Consider the following 16697-nt stretch of genomic DNA (forward strand, 5'->3'; position numbering starts at 1 on the left):
TCCTTGTGCTGGTGTTTTGTGCTTAGGGGTTTGCCTTGCAGGATCTTAGTTTGATGCATGAACTGTCTTCACTATTTATCTTGTAAATATCGGACTGGCAAAGTGCTGTGTCTTGAGTAGTCTTTCTCTTGTGTTGTGAACACCTCAGTTACTCTGCAGGAAACTCCTGCACACACTAGGATTGTTCCTGGGCTGTTTTTCTGTTTTGACTGTGACTCATATCTATGTTCAGCAGACAGAGAGAAACATAGAGAGGAGAGAAAGAGAGTTTTGAACCCAGGGCCTCATGAATGCTACGGCATTGCTGTGCCTCTGAGCTGTATGTATTACCTGGTGGGTCAGATCTGATGCAGGGGGTGAACTGAGGTGGTGGCTCAGCTCTTCACATTGAGTCAGGGCTGCTGCTTACAGGTGTCATAGTCTATTTGCTAACACTCATGTTTTTCTGCCCCTAGTACCTGTTCCTGGCTTTCCCGAGGATCATCTTCCTGCTGGGCTTTGTCATGGTACTGAGTTTGCTCCTGGCCAGCTACCTGTGCTTCGCCCTGTACTTGGCTGCCACTAACCAGACCACCAATGAGTGGTGTAGAGGCGACTGGACCTGGTGCCAGCACTACCCTCTAGTGGCCTGGTCCCCATCAGCCGAGCCTCACATCTATCAGAACATTCACTCCCATGGGTTTTGGAGCAACCTTCAAGAGATCTTTCTACCTGCCATCCCCTGCTACGAGAAAAAGAAGAAATAGAATGGGAAGTGTTCTTTTGAATACAGTACACATCTATTTGTACATATGGATATTTATTTTCTAAGCACTGTTTGTGTTGGTTTCTGCTGTGTGTGAATGGGCTTTTGATGGGGAAACAAAGAAGGGTAGGGAGGCTTGCTGATTTTCGTGTACCTTTCCCAGTACTGTGGCAGATTGCCTGCTTGCTGATTTTCTACTAGAACCAATAACTTCTGAGGGCCTAGTGTCAGGAGGGTTGAGAGATGTCTTGTCCAAGGCTATGGGTGACCAGGAGACCTTTGTTTCTCACTGCATTCTCTCATCGGAACAAGGACCATACAGCCTTATTCCTGGATGTATAACAGGATCTTGGTAGTTCCACGTCTCAGGGTTGTGCCCAGGGGCACTCTTTCCCTAGTATGTTCTCGTCCAGGGGCTCTTCATCACCTTAATCAAATCCTCACCTAGGTCTACCTTCGGTAGCCATAGGCCTCTTATTCATTGCTGTACTTGTGGGCCACATTCAAGACTTTTTCGGCTATGTTAAAAAATCTCCAATATAAAGTGTAAATGATTGCCCATAGATTGTATAAAAATCTTGGGGTGGGAGTGGGGGTTTGTTGTAGGGTGGTAGGGTTTTCAGGAGCAGGAAGCGTGTGGGCTGCACCTTGTACTAAGATTCCCATAATCTTCCTGGGCTAGGCTAGAGCCTAGCGGTCAAGAGGGGCCCCGACTCAGGAGAGAGTTTGGAAACATTGGCTCTGGGAACAGAAGGTGGGAGCAGGGCGTTAGGTGGGGGGTTGGGCGGTGGTGCTTACCAGCATCATCGACCCTAGGAGCCCCCGGGGTTAAGAACATGCCGTGGTTGGTGGGGAGCACAAAAAGGCTTGCATACATGGTGGAGGATCAGACACACTTGCCAAGACCGCGGGGCGGGGCCTCGTGCCCTCGTGCTTGCCCGTGCGGACCTCACCGCCAGGGGGCGCCCACGAGAGCGCGCGGCCGCGGCCTGAGCTTGGCCCCTGCGGGCCGCCGTCGCCGCCCCGGCATTCCGCCGGTTCAGCCGAGCGGCGTCGGCTCCCGCGGCTCTGGGCGGCGCGGTAGTCGGACCCGGGCGCCCGCTGGCCCACGGAGGCGGCGGCGACGACGATGACGACGATGGCCCCCTGAGCAGGTTGGCGCCAGATAGCGGCGGGCGGGCGGGAGCCGCGGTCCTGCCCGCGTTGGAGCCTAGACTGGTCGCGCCTCTTTGTCTCCGGGCGGAAGTGGGACGCGCGGCGGGGACGCGGCGGCCGCACCATGAGCGACATCCGCCACTCGCTGCTGCGGCGCGACGCGCTGAGTGCTGCCAAGGAGGTGCTGTACCACCTGGACATCTACTTCAGCAGCCAGCTGCAGAGCGCACCGCTGCCCATCGTGGACAAGGGCCCCGTGGAGCTGCTGGAAGAGTTCGTGTTCCAGGTGCCCAAGGAGCGCGGCGCGCAGCCCAAGGTGCCCGCCCCGACCGCGCCTTCGCTCAGTGACAAGCGCTCGCCCCGAGGTCTCTCTCCTCCAGCCCCCGGTCCTGCAGTCCCGCGGCGTTGCTCAGCCGCGTGACTGTTTTGCAGGCGTGTGACAGTCGCCTACCAAAGATCCAGGAGAAGAATTTGGGAGTTGGTTACTTAATTAACATTACTAGAGTTTCAATCCTGTGTCCTTTGGGATGTTGCTTAATTAGATGCACGGCTTTTTCTTATACATAGTCGTAGGGTTAAGCCCCCGGGCTTAGACTTCAGAAAGGTGAAAAAGTACACCCTGCGGGGGGGGGGGGGGGGGGGGACGGACAATTTGTTTTTAAAAACACTGCTTCACTGTTTACTATGTAGCGCAGGCCAGCCTAGATCCTCTAGCCTCAGCCTGTAAGTGCTGGGATTTCAGGCATTTACTCTCTGAATCCTTTACTGTGGGAACTAAAGATCAGCCACCCTTTACTGTGGGAACTAAGGGACAGGTACAGGCCCCCATCTCTCACAGCTTCTCTCCCGGTTTTGTTTTTACAGAGACTGAATTCGCTCCAGGAGCTCCAGCTTCTTGAAATCATGTGCAGTTATTTCCAGGAGCAAAGCAAGGACTCTGTGCGGCAGATCATTTTCTCCTCCCTTTTCAGCCCCCAAGGGAACAAAGCTGACGACAGCCGGATGAGCTTGTTGGGAAAGCTGGTCTCCATGGCCGTGGCTGTGTGTCGGATCCCAGTGTTGGAATGTGCGGCCTCCTGGCTCCAGGTTCTGTTTTCAAAGTAGTTTTACTTCCCAGAGTCTCTATAGACAGGATAACAAGAGTTTGGACGTAGCTGGATGTATGTAGAGGTATTTTACACATGTGTGATGAAGTTGATCGGTGCTGCCTGTGTGCTACACCTAGTACCCCACCCCACCCCCCTTTTCTTTTTTTTTCTTTCTTTCTTTTTTTTTTCCTCGAGACAGGGTTTTCCTGTGTAGCTTTGCGCCTTGCCTGGATCTCGCTTTGAAGACCAGGCTGGCCTGGAACTCACAGAGATCCGCCTGGCTCTGCTTCCCAAGTGCTGGGATTAAAGGCATGCGCCACCCCCGCAGGCCAGTCCCGTTTTTTTATAGACGATAACGTTTGTTTGAAACAAGGACTTGGTTGTAGCCCAGGCTGGATTCAAACCTCTTGACCTCTTTGCCTGAGTCTCCTGAGGAGTAGAGGCACCACTGTGCCTGGCTCTGGAATTGTAGCCTTCTTATGCACACAGTAGTAAATGGTTACAATTTGTGTTGTTTTTGAAGCAGGTTCTGATTTGAAAAGTAGACCAGCTGTCCTCAAACACAGAGACCCACATGCCTCTACCTCCCGAGTGCTGGGGGTTAAAGGTATATGCCACCATACCCAGCTTATTTAAAATTTTTATTCTTGTGTGTGTATGATGTGTGTGGTTGCCTGTGCCACAGCACACCTGTGGAGGTCAGGACAACTTTGTGAAGTCAGCTCACTACTTTCACCTTTTTATTTTCTGTTGAGACAGGGTTTCTCTGTGTAGCCCTGGCTGTCCTGGAACTCCCTCTGTAGACCAGACTGGCCTCGAACTCAGAGATCCACCTGCCTCTGCCTCCCAAGGGCTGGAATTAAAGATGTGGGCCACTACACCTGGCTTTCTTTCACTTTTAAGTTTAAAAAAAATTTTGGGGTGTGGGTGCTTTGCCTGTATGTTTGTCTGCACTTCCTGTGATCTTGGTGCTCCAACCAAGGAAGCTGGTAGACGGTTTCAGATCCCAGGAACCAGAGTTACAGATGGTTGGGAGCCACCATGGAGGTGCTGGGAATCAAACCTGGGTCCTCTGGGAGAGCAGCCAGTGCTCCCCCCCCTCCCCCCGGAGCTGAGGATTGAACCCAGGGCCTTGGCTTGCTAGGCAAGTGCTCTACCACTGAGCTAAATCCCCAACCCACAGCCAGTGCTCTTAAGTACTGAACCATCTCTTCAGCCCCCAACTCCTTTTACCTTTATGTGGGTTCTGGGGTTTTATCTCAAGTTGTCAGGCTTGTGGGGCAAGGGCTTTACTGGCTGAGTCATCTCACCATCCCCCATTTTTTTTTTTTTTTCTTTTAAAGGGTCTTACTGTATAACCTTGATTGATATTGAATTCACTATGTAGATCAGGCTGGCCTCTAACTCAGAGAGAGGTCTGTCTACCTGTGCCTCCCGAGATTAAATGGTTTGTGACACCACATCTGGCCCCAAATTAAATTTTTTAATAAAGAAAAGTGGCCTCATCTTCAGAATAAATGAAAAATCTGTTTCTTAGGCACAATGATCCGATCTTAATGGTATGCAGAGGGATGGAGGGATGGCTTAGTGGTTAAGAACACAGACTGGCCCGGCAGTGGTGGCATACTCCTTTAATCCCAGCACTCGGGAGGCAGAGGCAGGCAGATCCCTGTGAGTTCAAGGCCAGCCTGGGTTATAGAGTGAGTTCCAGGAAAGGCGCAAAGCTACACAGAGAAACCCTGCCTGGGGGCGGGGGGGGGGGGGGGGGGAGCACAGGCTGCTATTACCAAGGACCCACATTCAGTTCCTAGCACCCAGTTTGGGCAGCTTGCAACTGCCTAGAACGCTAGCTCCAAGAGATCAGTCCATCTCTTTTGGCCTACTTGAATGCCTGTACTCATATGCACATACACAGAAACACGGGTATACATACCATTAAAAATGAAATCTTACTGGGTGGTGGTGGCACACGCCTTTAATCCCAGTACTCAGGAGGCAGAGCCAGGTGGATCTCTGAGTTCAAGGCCAGCCTGGTGTACAAAGCAAGATCTAGGACAGGCACCAAAACTACACAGAGAAACCCTGTCTCAAAAAACCAAAAAAAAAAAAAAAAAAAAACCCAAAAATCTTAAGACAAATTTATCTAAGTAGCTTAGGCTAGCTAAAGTTCCTGATCCTTTTGCCTCTGGCTTCCTAGCACTGATATTAAGGCATGGACCACCATGCCCAGCTGTAACAAACATTTAATCATGTGACAGTTCACAGACTCTTCCAAACCTCAAAGTGGTAATAATGGTTAACTTTGATCTGTGGTGTCTGGCCTCAGCAACCGTCTTACCAAAATTGGCTTCTCTGCAGAATATTTACATAAATATTCCAGTTTTGCAGCTGCATGATCCCTGTGGTAAAGACTCACCCCTGCTCTCAAGTGCAGGAGAAGCCTGGGATAGCAGCTGAGGAGCATGGCCATCCCAGTGGAGCTGTGCTCACATATGTGGGTAGGAGGCAGACTGGTTCCATGGACACCCCTCTCCCTGTCCCCCAAGTGCCTCTATCCACTCATGTATGTAGGTTCACTGTATATATGCTGCTGTTACCTGCTAGCTCAGGATTCCTTAGTGACTTTGACTGTGGCTTCTTTCCAGCGCACGCCTGTGGTCTACTGCGTGAGACTTGCTAGGGCCCTAGTGGATGACTACTGCTGTTTGGTGCCAGGCTCGGTTCAGACATTGAAGCAGATCTTCAGTGCCAGTCCCCGTTTCTGCTGCCAGTTCATAACATCCGTGACTGCGCTCTATGACCTGTCATCAGGTAAGTGTCAAGCGGCTGTTCCTGTCAAAGCAGCTCCTGGTGAATGCCAGCTTTGTGTATTTACCTTTTAGCGGTGCAGGGGTGGAACCCAAGATTGAGTGCATGCTAGGCAAGCATTCTACCATGGAACTGCATTCCATGCACCAGTGACTACATTGGCTTTTGTTTTGTTATTTGTTACTTTTGTGTGCATGAGTGTGTTCATACCATACATGTGTGTGTCACGTGTGTAGTGCCTACAGAGGCCAGAAGAGGATGTCAGATCCCTTCAAGCTAGGTTACAGATTGTCCCATCATGGGAACTGAACTCAGGTCCCGAAAGAGCAATGAGTGCTCTTAACTACTCTCCAGCCCCTTGCATTGACTTTTTTTGTTTTGTTTTGTTTTTCAAGACAGGGTTTCTTTGTGTAGCTTTGCGCCTTTCCTGGAACTCACTTGGTAGCTCAGGCTGGCCTCGAACTCACAGAGATCCGCCTGGCTCTGCCTCCCAAGTGCTGGGATGAAAGGTGTGCGCCACCACCGCCCAGCGCATTGACTTTTTTAACTGTGAAATATGCATCCTTATTGTGGGCCTAAGCCTAAAGGTTGGCATCTAGACCTCTTCCATTTGCTAAAAGGGACTTTGTTAAATTCTTCTCAGTTGCTTGGGTCTGAGTGGTAGAAATAAACATAAAAAGCCAGGGCCTGGGGCTGAGATCGGTCCTTTTCCATAGACATATGACCACCCTCTCCCAAGATTCATTTTAATTATGTGCATGTGTGCAGGTAATGTACAGGTTAAGAGTGGTTGCCCAAGAAGGTCAGAAGAGGGTGTCAAGTTTCTTGAAGCTGAAGTCACAGATAGTTGTGAGCTGCTTTGTGTGGGAGCTGGGAACCAAACTCGTCTTCTGGAAGAGCAGCAAGTGTTCTTTTTATTTTATTATTTATGTTTTTATTTATTTAGGTTTTTCAAGACAAGGTTTCTCACTGTAACCCTGGCTGTCCTGGAACTCACCCTATAGACCAAGCTAGCCTGGAACTCAGAGATCCACATGCCTCTGCCTCCAAGTTCTGAGTTCTGTGATTAAAGGCATGTACCACCACCACTCAGCCTTATTATGTTTTTGTTTGTTTTTCGAGACAGGGTTTCTCTGTGTTGCTTTGGAGCCTGTCCTGGAACTCACTCTGTAGCCCAGGCTGGCCTCGAACTCACAGAGATCCGCCTGCCTCTGCCTCCTAAGTGCTGGGATTAAAGGTGTGTGCCAACACTGCCTAGCTATTTTATTATTTTTTTAAGGTTTCTCCTTCTCCTCCTCCCCATCTTCCTCCTCTCTTCCTCTTTTTCTTCTGTGTGTGGATGTTTTGCCTGCATGTATGCCTGGGGCCCATGAAGACCAGAAGAGGATGTCATATGCCCTGGGACTATAATTACAGACAGTGGTGAGCCACCCTGGTCTTCTGAAGGGCAGCCAGTGATCTTAACTGTTGAGCCATCTCTCCAGCCTTGGAGTTAAACCTTTTTTTTTTTTTTTTTCATATTACATTTATTTATTTTGTGTGTGTACATGTGTGGGCACTTGCATGCCACTGCATACATGAGGAGGTCAGAGGACAACTCCTTCCACCATTTGTGTCCTGTGAGCAGAACTCAGGTTGTCAGGCTTGGCACCAAGTACCTTTCCCTACTGAACCATGGCGCTGTCAGGTAAACCTTTTTAGCTGCAATTCTTCCTCAGTGGCGCTGTATCCTTGGTCCCAGTTTTACTATTTAAGACAGTTTTGATACTTCCTCAGCAGTGTAGTAGCGATTCCCAGGCTAGCCGTGAGATTTGGCTTTGAGCAGGAAATCCCAAGTGATTGTCCCTGTCCAGTAATAGCATTCTCTGGTCAGATACTCCATTAAAAACAAACAGTAGAAGTCCACTGACTTGTCAAATGGGGGTAGAGGTTTCCAGGAACAGGGTCAATAAATAGGGCTTTTCTGCGTAAGTCCTTCCACATCTGTGTTCTCTATGGCCCCTGCAGTGTTGTGTGGCTCAGGCTCATTGTTTTTCTATAATGGTAAGGTAGGTATGTGGCTTTCTATGTGGAGTGAAGCTCTGGGCCTACTTTTGTGCTCGGATTCAGTTTCCTCCTGCCCTTGCTGCCCTGGGAGTTGACAAGTCGTGTCTTATCCTGATCTGATAGCTAAGCCAGTAGTTTGAGAGCCTTCAGGAACATTTTCTATTTCTGTTCATCAGCCCCCTTTATTATATGTGTGTCTCCCTTCTTATTCTTTTTATTGCTTTTAAACTTTGTTGCTCTCAGGCTGGAGAGGTGGCTCAGCAGTTAAGGGCACTTGTCGCTTTTATAGAGGACCCAGGTTGAGTTGCATGTGTATAGTGCATATAGACTCATGCAGGCAAAACACTCTTGTGCATAAAATAAAATAAATAAACCTAAACTTTGTTACTCTGTAGAACATTCGTTTGGAAATTCATGTGGGGATGCATTCCCTTGTAACCAGCCCCATGCTCTTTCCTCCAGCAGTCTGCCTCTGAGATTGCCAGGTCCCGTGAAGCAGAGCCTTGCTGGCAAGGTAGAGCTTCCTTGGTCACTCTTGTCAAAGTTCCCAAGAGCAGTCACTAGCCAGCGATTGTACTCAGCCTTTAGTTTTCCAGTGGCAGAGATGTCACTAGACCTAGTTCACCTCATTGCAGTTCCTTACAGACTTTAGACCAACAGGATGGAAGTTGGCCTTGACATTGAGAGTGGGTGAACTGTGTGTGGAATGGGAAGTCATGCTCGGGAGCCACTGTTGTGTTGTGTATCCAAGATGGATATTTTCATATAAACCACAGTGACCAGCCGCCACTCAGCACTGGCTCCAGCCCCGAAGACAGTTGTCAGAATGGCAAGCAGTGCTGCCTTTGGATGCTGCTAACAGCATATGGGGTAGTCTGTTTCTGTAAGCTAGCAAAAGGGAGGAATCCCCTAACCACACAATACCACCTCTTGCTAGACAGATTCAAGAGCACAGGTCTTCTATGTGGAGACAGAGAATTCAGTCACTAAGCACATGCCCTGTGTATGCATGCCCAGGGCACAGATGCACACCTTCACCTATGCACATGCTGCCTTCTGGCCACTGCGAGTATCTCTACTGAGGCTTGGGAACATGTTGGAAATGTGGATGGCATTACTCAGAGAGAAATGGGGAATCGAGGGGCAGAGGCAGGACTGCCATAGGGAGGTTGTAGACCACAGCTGCTACCTAACTGCTGGAGGGACACGTGTACCAGAGTAGGGACAGTCTGAGAAAGGACCGTCTTTGCAGAGGAGACAAGGCTGGAAACCTTATTCCAATAGAGGGAGCATGTGCTGTGCTTCCCAAGTCCTTCCCTGCCATGCTTGAGCAGAGCATAGGAAGGGACTCTGTCATGCTTTGTTTTCCTGTGAGCTGAGAATACTGCTTCCCAGGGAGGAGGCTGAGCCACAGCCAGCCTGAGCACATACCAGCTGATTGCAAATTGGGCAGTGTAGCCTGGTGGCATAGAAGATATGAGCCCACCGTGTGCTTCTAATGAGTCCCAAGAAAGGACTCAACAGCACCTTGCCTCTGTTTTCTGGGGCAACAGTCTGGGGTGCTATATGGATTAAGTGGTTGGATCTGTATAAAGGACCAGGACCAGCACCTGACACATAATAGGCCCAGAGTTCGTGCCAACTCTGTCCTCATTAATGCTGTTCAGGAGTCCAGCTGGTTTGTTGATAAGGGTTCCAGCTTTGGAGCTGAGATGGCCTTGGGCAGTTGGTAGATGTCTGACTAGACTCCAAGCTACTCTCTTGGAGAGTAGGTCACTGTAGCTCTCACTGTACTATGGAGGAGACACTGGATATAGGGTAGAAACCTATACCCAGAGACGGATGAAGTATGCCAGTAGTTTTGAGCTAGGAGCTGATGGGTGGGATGGCTCAGTGTGTAGAAGCATGTGCCACCCAGCTGACAACTTGAGTTCAATCCCTGGGACCCACATAAAGGGGGAAAGAGAAGGGCTCTGCAGCTTGTCCTCTGACCTGCACATGTGCTCCATGGCACACAAGCTGCCACCTCCAAAAAAAATTAAATACCTGTGTGGGGAGAGTGATGAGGTTCAAGGAAGTTCAACTACTGGGGTGTTTTGAGTTTTAGTTTTTTTTTGTTTTTGAGCCTTGACTTTGGCCATAGGGTCCTAGACACTGGGGACAGGACATTAGCCCATGGAGCAGGTATGAGAAAGAAGGTGGAAGATGGGTAAACTTGGGCAGTGGACATTTGAGCACCAGACAGGAAGGCCGTAAACTTCCTCCCATCCATCGTCCACTGTCCACTCTGCTCCTGTCTCCAAGGCCAGAACCATTCCCAACTGAATGTCTCTTTGCAGATGACCTCATCCCACCTTTGGACTTGCTTGAAATGATTGTCAGCTGGACTTTTGAGGACCCGAGGTTGATACTCATCACGTTTTTAAATACCCCCATTGCTGCCAACCTGCCCATAGGGTTCTTAGAGCTCACGCCCCTCATTGGCTTGATCCGCTGGTGCGTGAAGGCCCCTCTGGCTTACAAAAGGAAGAAGCCTTGCCTCTCCAACGGCCACATCGGTCACAAGGTCGCCAAGGACTCAGGCACAGGCACGGAGAGAGACTCACACCTGCTGTACTCAAAGCTTCACCTGAGTGTCCTGCAGGTCCTTATGACACTCCAGCTGCACCTGACCGAGAAGAATCTGTATGGGCGCCTGGGACTCATCCTGTTTGACCACATGGTCCCGCTTGTAGAGGAGATCAACAGACTGGCAGATGAACTGAACCCCCTCAATGCCTCCCAGGAGATCGAGCTTGCACTGGACCGCTTGGCCCAGGCATTGCAGGTAGCCATGGCATCAGGAGCCCTGCTCTGCACGAGAGGTGAGTGCTGACCCCGAGGCCTCATGGTGTAGGCAGAAAGGACAGGGCATCCTAGACAGACACCACCTTTGCTTATTTTAGGACTTGCTCCCCATCCTGGTTGACTACAAGGGAGGCTGGTAGAAAGTTCTAGAATATCCCCCAGAGTCCCCTCATCGGTGCTAATGTGCTCTAGCTAGGACATTTAGCTATTGCCTGGCTCTTTGGCACAGGGCTGCTGGAGTACACAGAGCGTTTCTTCTGGAGGACTAAAGTTTGGGGTCTGTGTGAGAGAGAGGGGGGAAGGGGGCTCCTGCTCTGTATGTAGCCCAGGCTAGCCTGAAACTCATGGCAGTTTTTCGCCTTTGCACATGAGTGCTAGGAATGCAGGAGTGAGCCACCATGCCCAGATATGTTTGCTGTCTGTTTTCCTCCTTTGATGGGAGGGCAGGCAGTACAAGAGACTGAGCTAGGGCCTCATGCGTGCTAGGTGAGCACTCTACCCCTGAGCAGCGGTGACAGTCCTGTGTTTGCTGTCTGATGGACAGCCTGCATCCTCAGCTAAGGGTTACTAGTGATGAGTTCCCCATTTTACTCTGGGTATTTGATAAGTCTATGAGAGCCCTGACTTCGGGCTCTTTTTAGATGCTCAACAAATTGTCAGTAGGGCTAACCCCTTCCCAAATGGTTCCTTCCATTTGGGGTTTGTTATTTAAAGTGAAAACTCAGCGTCTAAGGGGGCTGGGAATTTGCTGCGACAGTTCCTTGTTGGTGTCTGTGCAGTATTCTTGTTAAGACCTCACACCCAGGTGTCCCCTGATCTAATCTCATGTCTCCTTGGTTTCAGATGACCTGAGAACCTTGTGCTCTCGGCTACCTCACAACAAGTAGGTGTCCCAGTCTCTAAGTGGGTTGGTGCTGCTGGAACAGGGTGGGGATGGTAGGAGGCAAAGCAGGACAGAGCCCCTCAGTCCTAGGACAAGCTGGGCTGCAGGGGCAGAGTGCCCACTGATGAGCCTTCTGCAGGGAAGAACAGAGGCTCTCAGAGTGACCCTGTTGCTGGAGTGGGAGAGGCCACGGTATGCTCCCATTGTCACTGCCAGCTGCTAAATCAGGATGCTTCTCTTAGTGTAGTGCTTGGTCATGGTGTCTCGAGTAAGCTGCTGTCCCTCTCAGGACCTGGGCATTTCACTTCTGTGACTCTGTCCTTAGAAGTGAAGCCACAATTGGCATGTTCTAAGGATGGTATGCTGTCACTCTCTGGTGACTTCCAGTTACATCTCTATTTGGAAGGGACAGGGCTACCACCTGAGAGCCAGGTGTCCTGGTGGCTTCCCTCTGCAGGGTCCTGGCTTCTGAGAAATTTTTGGTGGCATTTGGGCAGTCTCTGTGTCTCTGAGTCTCATTTCCCTCTGGGTTGGGTATGGTGTCTGCCTTGGGGTGACGGCGAAGGAAAGATGAAATGATGCTTGAAAATGTGTCTCCTCTGCCCCATGGGTCTCCTCTCCCTAGTCAGTCATTATAGGAAAGAAGACAACTGAACCTCACTTGGATTGCTGTGAGTTCTGACGTTTTGGTTTGGGTTGACTGTCCAGCCAGACTGGAAACTTCTGGAAATGCTACATCTGGAAGGGCATGCCAGTTTGGCAATTGTAGTGCTACTCTCTCGGCTTGATACATTGTTTTTTTCCTTTCTTTTTCTTTTGAGACAGGGTCTCATGTAGCCCAGTCTGGCCTGGGATCACTTGGCTTGTAAATGTTTTAGTTGAGCTGCTTGCCCAGAGGTTTTTGCTTTTGTTTGGTTTTGGGTTTTTAGTTTTTTGAGACAGGGTTTGCATAACCCTGGCTATCCTGGAACTCACTCTGTAGAATAGGCTGGCCTTGAACTCAGCCTGCTGGGATTAAAGGTGTCCACCACCACAGCCCTGCTGGCCAGATTATTTTAACAAAAAGAAAATATGATGTAAATGAAACAGCTGAGAGGGGCTGGAGGATGGCTCAGTGGTTAGGAGCACTTGTTGCTCTTGCAGAGGACCTGGGTTCAATTTCCAGCAACCACATGGCAGCTCAAAGCCAGTTCCAGATGACCTGATACTCTCTTCTGACCTCTGTGGGTACTTGCATGCATGTGGTACACAGACATACTTGCAGGCTACACATCCGTACACATAAAATAAAAATAAATCTGTGTGGCTTTTGTTGTTGGTTTTTGGTTTTTGAAAAGGCCTTAGAGGAGCTTTGGCCCCTTAACTGTGCCAGCTCTCTTCACACCTACAGTGTACTGTCTGAGATCTGTGGGCGCTGGGTCATGTATGCTGCAGGAGGGTCTGTGACAGTCCCACCATCTCCCTTAGGGAAGGATAAGACAGCATCCAAAGAGCAGGAGGGTCCACTTGGGGGCAGGATGTCACTGTGTACAGCCGTATCATATAGACGTGCTGGGAGGTGCAGCATGGTAGAATTAGGGGCCAGGTGGGTGAGAGGACTACTTAGAAGGCTGGATTTGGTGATGGGAGAGAGCAGCATGGACTCCAGGCACATGGCCAGGCTGTGGTTCAGGGAGTCTGGACAGGAGTGAGCAGAGATCTTGTGTCAGTAACAGATACTTAAGCTGGAGGCTGGAGGTGGCCTGTGACCTCAGTAGGGAGAGCCTGGGCTGGTCGGCAGACTGAGTTCAGGAAGATGGATGTGCTCAGCTTTAGAGCAGGGAGGTTCTGATCATACCAACAGTTGGAAAGGAACCAGAGTTTCAAAACAACACTGATGGGGAATTCCAGAAGGTGGGGGATGTAGGAAGGGAAGGAAGAAGAGGTACTGGCGAGGTTCACAATAGAGCCTCGGGGTCCTGAGTGGGGAAGGTGTGGGCTGGCCTAGAGGGTCCTGGGGCTGGGGAGTAGGCGCCTCAGCTTACCAGGGGCTGAGATGCATTGGACTCTGGATCTCAGGGTCATTTGAAAAGCCACTTTTGTGGGGCTTATGTATGGAATGCAGTCAAGACTCAATCAGAATTGACATTTTTCTGATGGCCATGTTGCTGTCCTCAAATATGCGCTATGAATGGGCATTGGCCCAGGCTGGCATGAAAGCTGTCTTAGTTAGGGATACTATTGCTGTGATGAAATACCATGACCAAAGCTGCTGCCGCCGCCGCCTCCACCACCTCCACAACCTGGCTTGACATACCACTGTTCATTATTAAAGGAAGTCTGGACAGGAACTCAAGCAGGGCAGGAATCTGGAGGCAGGAGTTGATGCAGAGACCATGGAGTGGGGTGCTGCTTACTGGCTTGCTCATGGCTTGCTCAGCTGCTTTCTTATAGAAAGCCCAGGGGTGTCACCACCCACAATGGGCTGGGCCCACCACATCAGTCACTAAGAAAGTGCCCTACAGTTGGATATTATGGAATTATTTTCTCAGTTGAGGCTCCCTCCTTTCTGATAACTCTAGCTTGTATCAAGTTGACATAAAACTAGCCAGCACAGAGGCTACTTCCATGAGCCTCAAGTTCTGAGGGTTTAGGGGTATGGATATCAGTCACATGGATAGTTTCACATAGCCCATGGTTCCCAGTGTAGACCACCTCTACCCATCCTTGGTGGGCTTGTAGCTTTATCCCTGTAGGTCCTTCTCTCTCAGTCCTGGCCTAGATCCTGCAAATTGCTTTATTCCCTGCCCAGTCTCCTATGCTCCAAGTTCACCTGCCAGGAGCCCCTGACTCATGAGATGTGTGAGGCACCAGGTGCAGGGAGACAGAACAGCTTCTGGAGTGCTGGGATGACAGGCCTGTGCTATCAGGCTTGTACAATTTGGAAGAACAGGCCAGAGGCCCAAATGGTAACATTGGGCTTGGAGCCTTGGTCCTAATCTTTCTCCTTGTGTTTGCAGCCTGCTCCAGTTGGTGATCTCAGGCCCAGTGCAGCAGTCGCCACACACCGCTCTTCCCCCTGGGTTCTACCCGCACATCCACACACCCCCGCTTGCCTATGGGGCTGTGCCAGCCCACCCAGCTGCCCACCCAGCCCTGCCTACGCACCCAGGGCACACCTTCATCTCAGGCGTGACATTTCCATTCAGGCCCATCCGCTAGGCTGGCCATTCTGAGCCTCCAAGTGGCTGTGTGCCAAGGAAGCCTTCAGAGAGGGTGCTGGCCCCATGAACAAGGACCCCTGGAAGGCAGCAGGTGGTCCTTCCAGCTGGCAGAACCATCTTGGTACTGATGTCCCAAGTTGCCGTTGCCTGGGTGCTTCCTACTTGGTCATGTTAAATATCCAGATTGGATAGATGAAAGGGAGCGCACTCAGCCCTCTGCAGAGAGCTCTGTGGGTGTTTTTAAATATGCCAGTCCCAGAGTGATGGTGTCACTCACGCACAGACACCCTCAGCCTGCCACAGGGAATGCTGGCGGGTAAGCCGCCTCTCGGGTCCATTTGCCCTGCCTCAGGAATGTGACGTGTCCCTGCCACTAACACACGTTTTCGGCAGCTCCATGAGCTCAGAGTGCGGAGGGAGAGACCCATGCTTGTATGCAGCACTGGGCACTGCTCAGGGACACCTGTTGGGATTCCCCATCACCTTGGAAAGGATCTTCTGTGTTTTATTTGGGGGTATCTCTAAATTTTCCTTTCATGTGTTCAAAATAAATTTTTTCTAAACAGTTTTATAGGCATTATGGAATTTTCTTTTTGTGGTGCTGGGATTCAAACCCATATACTTAGCAGGTGTTTTTTCAATGAGTTGCACTCCTAGCTCTGTGGAAATATATATATAATATATTATATATGTGTGTGTATATATATGTGTATGTATATATATTCATTTAATTAATCAATTTTTAAAAAATTGATGTGTTTGGGTTAGCCATTTAGCTAGCTTGATAAATTCCCAAGTCAGTGACAGCAAAAACACATTAAAATAAGGAACAACACCCAGGGTTGTCCTCTGGCTTTTATATGCATGTACCTGCATCTGTACACACATGTGCTTATGTACACACAAAGTAGCATGTGGGGGCACCCCTGTAATCCCATCACCTAGAAGGTGGTGACAGAGAGGATCAGAAATTCAAGGTCATCCTTGGCTACATAGTGGGTTGAGACCAGCATGCATGAGACTGAGCCTCAAACAACAAAAAATTGTTGAAAGAGCCATGAACTATATATAAAGGCTTTAAAAAGGGGATGGGGCTTGGCTCTATTGTTCCCTCTTAAATGTCTTTCATAGTTATGTGTAAATCTGTTAAAATGGAACTGAAGAATGTCTTCTCTGGGATGCTTCATGGAAGCTGAAGAGATAAGTGCTGGGCTAGTCTGGGAGGTTGGCTTTGGTGCACACTGTTTCAGAAAGAACCATCTGTTCTCATGTAGTTTCCAAGTTCAGTTACTCTCCGAGTAGTGTGGCCTCCACCAAACTTGCCTGGTCTAGACTTGGACCTAGGAGAATGGTTCCTTTGGGAGTTTCTGGTCATTTTAAAATTTTATGTATGTATATGTGTGTGGGTATGTGTACTTGAGTGCAGGTATCCACAGAAGCCAGAAGAAGGCATTGGATCCCCTGGAGCTGGAGTTACACATGGTTGTGAGCTGTTGCACAAATCCTAATTGGTCTTATAATAAAAACCAGGAGCTGCTGGGCAGTGGTGGTGCACATCCTAGCACTGGGGAGGCAGAGCCAGGTGGATCTCTGTAAATTTGAGGCCAGTCTGGTCTACAGAGCGAGATCCAGGACAGGCACCAAAAACTACACAAAGGAACCCTGTCTCAAAAAAAACAAAAAACAAAACCCGGAGCCAGATATTGGGGTAAATGCTGAAAGATCAGAGGAAACAAGCCACAGCCACTTGTAGTGGGTAGTCATTCCAGCTTTGACCTTGAAGTTCCAACACACATTGAGGCTTTGGTAATGGTCACCCCTACAAGGTGGGGCTGAGAGAGGGCGCTGTAGACCCGAGTTCCGGATGCGGGGGCTCTCACTTGGTTCCTGGACCTGGGCGCTGGAGGTAGACTGAACAGAGT

The 16697-nt window shown here is 49.9% G+C and overlaps 2 protein-coding genes across 6 annotated transcripts in view; both read left to right on the plus strand.

Moving 5' to 3' along the window:
• The window catches only part of Zdhhc4 (zinc finger DHHC-type palmitoyltransferase 4), a 12891-nt gene extending 12099 nt beyond the window's left edge, over window positions 1-792 (plus strand). For all 4 annotated transcript variants that reach the window (XM_036172518.1, XM_036172519.1, XM_036172517.1 and 1 more), the window contains one exon: window positions 456-792. In XM_036172518.1, the coding sequence (XP_036028411.1) occupies window positions 456-746 (291 nt within the window). In that variant the 3' untranslated portion in view covers window positions 747-792. The remainder of the gene's footprint in view (window positions 1-455) is intronic.
• Window positions 793-1770: 978 nt separating this feature from the next.
• Window positions 1771-15344, plus strand: C22H7orf26 (chromosome 22 C7orf26 homolog). Of its 2 annotated transcripts, none has more exons than XM_036172364.1 (6): window positions 1771-2216; window positions 2765-2986; window positions 5634-5799; window positions 10182-10706; window positions 11533-11572; window positions 14572-15344. In XM_036172364.1, the coding sequence occupies exons 1-6, from the start codon at window positions 2025-2027 to the stop codon at window positions 14771-14773; spliced, it is 1347 nt and encodes a 448-aa protein (XP_036028257.1). In that variant the 5' UTR covers window positions 1771-2024; the 3' UTR covers window positions 14774-15344. The 2 variants fall into 2 exon arrangements, with proteins under 2 accessions (XP_036028257.1, XP_036028258.1); XM_036172365.1 differs by having other exon boundaries at window positions 1771-2186.
• The last annotated feature ends 1353 nt before the right edge of the window (window positions 15345-16697 follow it).

The sequence above is a fragment of the Onychomys torridus genome, chromosome 22 (assembly GCF_903995425.1).
Source record: "Onychomys torridus chromosome 22, mOncTor1.1, whole genome shotgun sequence".
NCBI classification, from domain to species: domain Eukaryota; kingdom Metazoa; phylum Chordata; class Mammalia; order Rodentia; family Cricetidae; genus Onychomys; species Onychomys torridus.